At 43.5% G+C, this 9064-nt stretch overlaps 3 protein-coding genes across 3 annotated transcripts; 1 reads left to right on the forward strand and 2 right to left on the reverse strand.

The window, feature by feature from the left end:
• Positions 1-300: 300 nt before the first annotated feature.
• Positions 301-1651, reverse strand: LOC131685791 (opsin-1-like). Its single transcript, XM_058969740.1, has one exon. The coding sequence runs from the start codon at positions 1514-1516 to the stop codon at positions 392-394; it is 1125 nt and encodes a 374-aa protein (XP_058825723.1). The 5' UTR covers positions 1517-1651; the 3' UTR covers positions 301-391.
• A 984-nt stretch (positions 1652-2635) lies between these two features.
• On the forward strand, positions 2636-4031 carry LOC131685792 (opsin-1-like). Its single transcript, XM_058969741.1, has one exon. It carries the CDS (start codon positions 2810-2812, stop codon positions 3926-3928), a length of 1119 nt encoding a protein of 372 aa, XP_058825724.1. The 5' UTR covers positions 2636-2809; the 3' UTR covers positions 3929-4031.
• A 3112-nt stretch (positions 4032-7143) lies between these two features.
• Positions 7144-7740, reverse strand: LOC131685793 (uncharacterized). Its single transcript, XM_058969743.1, has 2 exons — positions 7561-7740; positions 7144-7494 (listed from the first exon to the last, which is right to left on the reverse strand). The coding sequence occupies exons 1-2, from the start codon at positions 7724-7726 to the stop codon at positions 7193-7195; spliced, it is 468 nt and encodes a 155-aa protein (XP_058825726.1). The 5' UTR covers positions 7727-7740; the 3' UTR covers positions 7144-7192.
• Between the last annotated feature and the right edge of the window lie 1324 nt (positions 7741-9064).

The raw sequence follows: 9064 nt of genomic DNA on the forward strand, positions 1-9064 counted from the left end.
CCTTGCATAGAGTGAATGCCGTTGGTTTGGTTCGTGAATATGATGAATTTTATCAGAAGAATTCATAGAAACAAATGAATACATTCGAAGACACTGGGTTGACCGACCTCCCGATAACATGCGGAAATAAAGGTATTCAGACTGGACATACCGTAGACTAGGGTGATTCGCAAATGATGAAAGTGCCAAGATGTTGCCACTTCACTGAACAATGTATTATTAGATAGAAGATGATCTCGTTAAGACTATATTTCTATTCGTTTTCTCAGTAAGGAGTTAGTAATAGATAAAACATCACAGTTTGTCTTGCTACTATATTTTATAAAACAACTAAGTGGATCTGGATACCCAACATGAATAACATCAATCAAGAGTACACTAGTAACTTGGTTTAAGCTTTTTCATCGGAAGCATTCGTTGCATCTGATACAACCGACTGAGAATCAGCAGGACCGTGGTTGGAGTTATCGTCCTGGCAGGATAGTGCCGGGAATTTCTTGTACAGAGCTGCGCGGTACTTGGGATGGCTGATACCGTATACAATCGGGTTGTAGACGGCATTGGCCTTAGCGAAAACTGATCCCCAGATGGTTGCCAGTGGGCTTAGCTTGGCAGTTTCGAAGATTCCGGTGAAGTTGATAACCAGGTATGGAGTCCAAGCCATGAACCACAGGGAAATGGTAACCAAAGCTACCTTGGCCAGCTTGATTTCGGCGCTAGTCTGCTGAGCTTCCGAGGATCGCAGCGAAGCGACGTTCATTTTCTTGGCCTGTTCGCGCATCTGACGCTCGTGAGCGGATACAGCCTTCAGGATGAAGTAGTACGAGTAGATAATGGTGAACAGAGGCAGCCAGTAGCAGAACACGGAGTAGACCAGGATGTACGAGCGGCTGAGCCAGTCCTTGGTCAGGTAATCGGTTCCGCAGGCAGTCATGTTACCTTCCGGGACATATCGGTTCCAGCCGAACATCGGGGCGATCGTCCAGATCAACGAAAACAGCCAGATTCCCAGGATTCTCAACAGGGCTCCATTGTTGGTCATGGGCTTAGCTGACAAACCTTTCACAATGACGTTGTATCGGTCAAAGGCAATCATAGTCATGGTCCAGATCGATGCACAGCCGAAGATTGATCCCAGCATAGCGTACAGCTCACAGGCGAAGGCACTGAAGTACCATGTCTCGTTGTAGCAGTTCACAACCATCGGAGGTGCCATCGTAAACATCATGAAGAAATCCGAGAAGGCCAAATTGACCACTAGTAAGTTGGATGGGGTGCGAAGTGCTTTGGTAGTTGTGAAGATGTACATCACACATCCGTTGCCGGTGGTCGATATAACTCCCAGGCAGAAGATGACGAATCCAAGGATCGAGTGCCACAGCGGATTCATCGGTGGGAATTGGTTCCAGTGTGGGTGCACCATGTGGAGAATTTCCGGCGAAACCTTGTCGACGACGGTCATGTTACCGCCTCCAGATTGCCATGCCTCAAAATGTGGCTCAACGAATGCTGCCATTGTTCTCTTTTGTTGGTTTGTTGTTATAAGTTAATACTGAAGAAAATCGTTGTTGAGACGAACTACTCCAGAATTGCACTTTTGTACTGTAGGTGGTTGCCTGTCAACCCCAAAACACGACTCGAAAGTGTGTCAATGTGTCGGAGCAATTTATACGACTCTTCTAATTAGATTTGGAAACCTCCTTGAACTTAGCGAAAGACATAATTAGTGGTATTGTTTTTCTTTTCTTTGGACTGTCGCAAAAGCAGCTTAGCATCTCACCCCTTTTGCTGTATTGCTTGCATAAGTGCATGCACTTCTTCGTGCCTTCGTTGCACATTCGAGTAATCACCTATTCTTGCTGGTCATAATTAGCTCGATTTTTGTTGCTATCTATAGTGTAATGAAATATTAGTTCAGATATATGCGCAAAATCACAATCTGAATTACACCGGAATGATCCTAACGGCAACTGTGGTTTGATTGAAGTATTTTTATGTTTGATTTTGCTTTCGTTATTGAGTAAGTAAATCATATTCGTAAGTATATGCAATTCGCTGTAATACAATGTAATGTTGATCTTTTGACCAAAACTTTAAAATTTACAAAAAAGATTCCCATTTTGGGCAGAATTTTTGAATTATTCACCGAAAAAAACTTGTCGCGTCGCAATCATTTTTATCATTCTGGTTTAAATATAAATAGTATAAAAAATGAAAATGCAGGTAAGTTAAATTGTTTTCTGAAACCTCTTTGAACCGATGCTAAAAAAATATATAAAAATAATTTTCTACGCAATAATTGTTTTGGACGACCGATGCATATTACCAAATGAAAAGACAGGAACTCATTCACTTATATCTATAAACAGTTAGTTGACTTTTGACCGGGAACAATAATTGAATATCACTGTTCTATACGTGAAAAGTAGCCTTACAACAAGTGACGCGTTTCGAGTCTTACCCAGAGGATGGTTGACTAGAAACCTATCATCAAAGCCGTCTGACGACATGAGGCGATACCAAAATAGTACAGGCCAACTTCTTGTAAAAGGATTGTGACGATATGCCAAGAACACGGTGCCCGTAGGCCTAATTTGATTAATGTCTGTTACTATAAAACTTAAAAATTTCGTCACAGTCCTTTGAGTTGTATTTTGGTGCTGCACCAGTAACCAGTTCAGTTATTAGTGAAAGTCTGAAGTAGTTCGTCTAACAAACGAAATTTCTTCAGTCTTAGCACACGTACTAGAAAAGGTCACATCAATTTTCTTATAAAGTTTACTACAAAACTTTGACAAACGAGAAAAAAATGGCAGCATTCGTGGAGCCACATTATGAAGCCTGGCAATCAGGAGGCGGAAACCTGACCGTTGTCGACAGGGTATCACCGGAAATTCTTCACCTGGTGCACCCGCACTGGAACCAGTTTCCACCGATGAATCCGCTGTGGCACTCGATCCTTGGATTCGTCATCTTCTGCCTGGGAGTTATATCGACCACCGGCAACGGGTGCGTGATGTACATCTTCACAACCACCAAAGCACTCCGCACCCCATCCAACTTACTAGTGGTCAATTTGGCCTTCTCGGATTTCTTTATGATGTTTACGATGGCACCTCCGATGGTTGTGAACTGCTACCACGAGACATGGTACTTCAGTGCCTTCGCCTGTGAGCTGTACGCTATGCTGGGATCAATCTTCGGCTGTGCCTCGATCTGGACCATGACTATGATTGCGTTTGACCGATACAATGTCATCGTGAAAGGTTTGTCAGCTAAGCCCATGACCAACAATGGAGCCCTGTTGAGAATCCTGGGAATCTGGCTGTTTTCGTTGATCTGGACGATCGCCCCGATGTTCGGCTGGAACCGATATGTCCCGGAAGGTAACATGACTGCCTGCGGAACCGATTACCTGACCAAGGACTGGCTCAGCCGCTCGTACATCCTGGTCTACTCCGTGTTCTGCTACTGGCTGCCTCTGCTCACCATTATCTACTCGTACTACTTCATCCTGAAGGCTGTATCCGCACACGAGCAACAGATGCGCGAACAGGCCAAGAAGATGAACGTCGCTTCGTTGCGATCCTCGGAGGCTCAGCAGACTAGCGCCGAAATCAAGCTGGCCAAGGTAGCTCTGGTGACCATCTCCCTGTGGTTCATGGCTTGGACCCCATACTTGGTTATCAACTTTACCGGAATCTTCGAAACTGCCAAGCTAAGCCCACTGGCAACCATCTGGGGATCAGTTTTCGCCAAGGCCAATGCCGTCTACAACCCGATTGTGTACGGTATCAGCCATCCAAAATACCGGGCAGCTCTGTACAAGACCTTCCCGTCGCTGTCCTGCCAGGACAGTAGCCCGAGCAACGCTGATGCTCAGTCGGTAGCATCGGCCGCTACCAACGCCAGTGATGAGAAGGCTTAAACAGTCCAACTTCTGAGGATGACGGATGACAACAAATGGCAGGAACCTTACAATAGTTAGAGAAATAAAGCAAATTTTGAAGCAAGCAAGATTAATTGAAAAACTATTTCTTTTCTTCTACACACATTCCGTTTCGCCTTCTTTGACTTTCTAAAGTGTTGTAATCGATCTTGAGCTCTGGGAAACATTATAAATGGTTGTCGTCATTTTTTAGCACGTGTCGCAAGGGCTGATGATTTCGAATCGCATCGGGTTGAGGATCTTCTCAAATCAGAAACGGTCTTAATTTCATATAGGTCGCCACAGTTCTTTTTATTGCTCTCAACACGATACATGAGCTTAACAGACACATGGGCCTTTCATATATTTACAAAGAAATATAAAAGAGGAACAAGCCCCCCCCCCACTCGGAATATTTCATTGAATTTTGAACAATTGAATATGTTCAACAAAAATGTGCCTAATATTCTAAAAATTTTAAATGGAGTTCTCTAAGTTTCTTTTGCAAAATTATCTTCTGAGAATTCCTTGGCGACAGATTCCGGCACCTACCGGTTGGCTCGGTGTGGAGACTAGATCTACCGCCAAAGACTAGACATCGGTACCGAAAGAAATTCCGCCGCTGGTGAACTCTCAGTCGGAGTAGGGTAGTTTCACCGCCGGGAAATATCCGTGTAAGGGCCGATTTCTTCACCCTCGCTTAGCGCTTAAGCCAGGTTTAAACGTACTGGTGAACCTGGTTTAAAAGTTAAGCGAGGGTGAAGAAATTGGCCCTAAATCTCGACAAATTCTGGGAGCTAAATGGCTCAAGGAAACGGATATCAGTTTCGGGAGAAATTCCGCCGCTAGGGAACACTCAGTCGGAATAAGGTGAATTTACCGCCTGGGTCTTTTCGAGCAGATCGCGACAAAGTTGGTGACCAAATGACTGGCTTATAGTATCAGGAGTCAAATGACTCACTGAGACGAGAGCTGAGTAGCCCAAATGGTTCAAATACGCGGAGGATCTATATAGCGTAATAAATGGAGAGAATTGCGGAAAGCAAGAGAAATATTGAGAACAAAATGAATGAAAGCCATTTCATGGATCAACCGAGACTCCGAGTTATCTTCAGAAAACTCTTGGGCAAAATGCTTCGTGATCGCCAAAATCAACGGCGTCTTCATGTGCAGCTGTTGCGTATCTCCAAGGGGAGAAGTTCAGCCTAATGTCTGAAGAGTTTATCGGCCGAAAGCCGGTGGTGACTTCAATGCCTGTGCTCTGGAGTGGAGCAGTAGAGTAACCAACACAAGATGATGTATCCTGCAGGAAGCTCTAGCGTAGTTGGACGTGCGATTATGCAATGAATTTTCCGTAGGCACATTTCGGAGAGACGGGAGGGAGTCTATCATCGACGCAACATTCTGTAGTCCTTCACTGACGGCGAACATTAACTGAATAGTGCCCATAGCGACCACCAGTTCTTCCAGGCGATACAACATCGACAAACGAAAGTGGAAAATGAAGGTCTTCATCAAAGACCTCTTCGTTGAGGTACATCGCTGGAACAGCGGGAGCGGGAACATTGATGCGGCTGATCTAGCAAGAAGGTTTGTGAAGGCTGGTGACGCCACAATGTGATGCCGCGGAAACTGGAACCACGCAGAAGACGGTGTCCAGCTTACTGGTGGAACGGAACGTTCAGTACGCTACGCGCTGCTTGTCTCGGAGCCACAAGGCTGGTTCAGAGAGCAGAATCGGAGAAGGAGAAAGAAGTACAAGGCGGCATTTCGAGAAGCTAAGGCCGCTTTAAAACGGCAGATCAAGCTTAGCAAGTCAGATTGCTATAAGGAGCTGTGCTGAGAAGAAAACTCCAATGCTTAGGAGGACGCGTACCGAGCCGTTATGGTGAAGATGAAAGCCCGTCGATGCCAGCTCAAATGTGCCCTGGTAAGCTACAGATAATCGTTGATGGTCTCTTCCCGAAGCACGATCCAACTACCTAATCACCTGGCACCGTACAACGAAGAAGTGGAAGCAAACACGAACGATTGGCAAGAGACTAACGACCAAACGCCACGTTGAAAGCTGCGATCCTGGTATATCCAGGATGTTGCTGCAGAAGTGTTTAGATGACGGTAACTTCTCCAAAATATGGAAGGTACAGAAGCTGGTGTTGCTGCCAAAGCCAGGGAAATCACTGGGCGATCCAGGCTCGTATATGCCTATATGTCTACAGGATATACTCGAAAAACTCCTAGAAACAATTATCCTTAACAGGCTAATTAAATGCACGGAGGGTGAGCACGGACTGTCTAAAATGCAGTTCGGATTACGCAAAGAAGTATCGAATCGCGGGCGTTACTCGGAGTCAACAATGGTGATGGGGGGAGCACTTGAAGAACTGAAGGTGTCGGTGACGGAGATAATAGACGCGACCTACAGATGGATGAAAGGAGGCAAGCTGCATATATATGACTTGGCATGGAGTTTGGGTCGTCGGGACACCAGCAAACCGGACGCCCTCTCCACCTGAATCGCCGAACTGACACCTGGTTGGTTGACTCGGTTTCGGGAGAACCTCTCTCACCAGGGAATTCTCCGTCGAAGTAGGCTAGATCCATTGTCGGGGACTAGACCGAGTAGTTCGCGAACAAGTCCGGAGATCAACGAGGAAGTAGTACTAACACACAGCTAGCTTTTCTACTTCCATACAGAAATTGCCACGCTATGTGCATGGTCGAAAACTGGTAGTGTGTCGAGGATGGGTGTCCTAACCCTGCTGAAATAACTCCTAATTAGTTGGATTGGAATGTGTGCTGTGCCCATAAATTGACCCTATAATTTATGTGCACAGCACACACCGGCTACCGAAACCCGTTCCCTGAGTTGTTGATTTTCCTGCTCCCCCCTCACCTCACGAAAAAATTTCTTACTACGTCTCTGCTCATAATGGTTTACATAAGCATAATCACATAAATGGGACATTTATGCGTTCATGGGTAGTTAAGTATGCATTGAAATACGTTACGTATTTTTACTATTAATATTCTAAAACGCCGAAATCATATGCTGCCAGGAATATATAAAAATCCTTAAATCCTGCTTTATAGTAGTAAATTAATCGATTATAGTTTCTTATTTCTTCACAATACTTTTCCAAAATATTACTTCTTAGCTTCGAAAGTATTAAGACAAATGGTTAAGTTTCAGCATTTATATTTTTAAGTCAATCATATATCTGAAAAGCAATGCAGTAATTACTACCGAAAATCAATAGAAAATCATCCAAACTGTTGATCCAACTGTTCGCTGATGGGCTTCGTAAAATTTGTATTCTTCCTTCTGGATGCATTAGGTTTCGAACGATAACTCCAGAACGTCGTCATAGCATCGGCGGTTTTGTAGAGGTCATACTCCGGACCGTCGCTACTATCCCGGGACATATAATAATCCGGTTGCTTTTTCAACGGCATACGTTCTTCCTCTTGGCGATGGAGAATTTCATATCGTTCCTGTGCTTGTCTTAAAATTTTCTCTGTTGCCTTTATACGAAACTGTTCACGTAACAAGTCGCGTCTTAACTCTTAAATAGCACATCGGAACTTTATTAGTTCGATAGATCAATTGCATATTCTTTTAAAATACTTACTCGGTTTATTGTCGTATCTGCAGCAAACAAAATTACTTTCGTATTCTGTCGGCGGAAATTCCATGCATTCATGATGCTCCGGTTCGTCGGAATCCTTACGGAACGGATAATTCTGAGAGAGGCAATTTTTTTGGGCCGATTGGATGTTACCTGCTACTGGCAGCATTTTCTAGAAAATGAAACAAACCATATGCTCCTGCAAACATAGCATAGAAGTGACATATTAACCCGCGGTTGCTTGGATGCCTAACTGCATGGATAACAAACTGTTTCAAATTTACCTCGTTTTGTTGTTTGATCAATGGCTGCGGTCGTGCTCCCGATACCTAAGATTTATTACCAAGCGTTTGGGAACATGTGGCTCTCTTCCGTGCGCTCTTTCTAAAAATTGCTTAAATTCAATTTATGGATTATCGTCAGAAACAATTCAACTGTTTCCTGTAAAGATAATTCAGCTACCTAAATACAAACTAATGTATTTGGTTCAGTACTAGTGATGCTTATTTATTCCGTATAAAAATTCGGTTCCTTGCTATCGGACATACATTGAAAACGTCGTTGGTGTTTCTGTCAACTTCCGTAAATGAATACACCAACCAATTCGTGTGAACTATAATCTCGACTAATATCCTGTAAGCTTTCGCAGCCCCGTACCGCTCCGGCAAGCCAATCGGTCAATCAACGAAATCCGTATTACATTACTTCCTTCGTTGATTTGAACTATGTGAAGCGTAATTAATAATAATTCCTTTCCAGGCTACCGCAACCTCATTGACCGCAACCTCACTGACACGGATGATAGCAGGACACTTTATTCGAAAATAACTGAGAAATTCTGAAACCGATTGTATCGGAATCGGCAGTAAAATAATAAAAAATAATTGCAACATTCGACTGTTGAAGTTGCATTGTGAATTTCCGATTAAAGTCAACAAACGATAATGCTATCTTCAATACTCGGCAGCCTTCCGCCCAGAGTGATAAACGATTCTGATAGATGAGACTTATGCTGATTTCGTTTTTAAATCAGAGTTGCTCTAGGTTCGCTCGGAGCTGTCAATTTTGTATGGAAACTGTAAACATTAGAGCAAACCTAGGGCGACTCGATTCTAAAACCGAAAACAGCATTATCAAAGTGAACACAGATTTCTATAACCTTTTACGACATCCCCCCAACAAAAGCCTACTGAAAGGGCACAGCTAGCGTCGTTTTTTTTGGCATCTCAAAGTACAGTAAAACTCGTGAAACGTACAGATTGACTATGGATAACTATCCCAGGTACCGTTCGTTATCGTTTGTTCTATTCAATCAGGGGATAGCAATTACGAATCATTTTCATTCTGGGACCTAGTTATGTACTTACTATCATATCAAAGAATATAAACATATTATATTTTTGGTACAAACATATACTTGGTTGAAAAACCAGCGTAATCACAGAACTAATAATTTTTTCGATTGATATATGCAGTCCATTCATAATCAAGTAGCCAATCTGGACGA

Source organism: Topomyia yanbarensis, chromosome 2 (assembly GCF_030247195.1).
Source record: "Topomyia yanbarensis strain Yona2022 chromosome 2, ASM3024719v1, whole genome shotgun sequence".
Classification (NCBI taxonomy): Eukaryota; Metazoa; Arthropoda; class Insecta; order Diptera; family Culicidae; genus Topomyia; species Topomyia yanbarensis.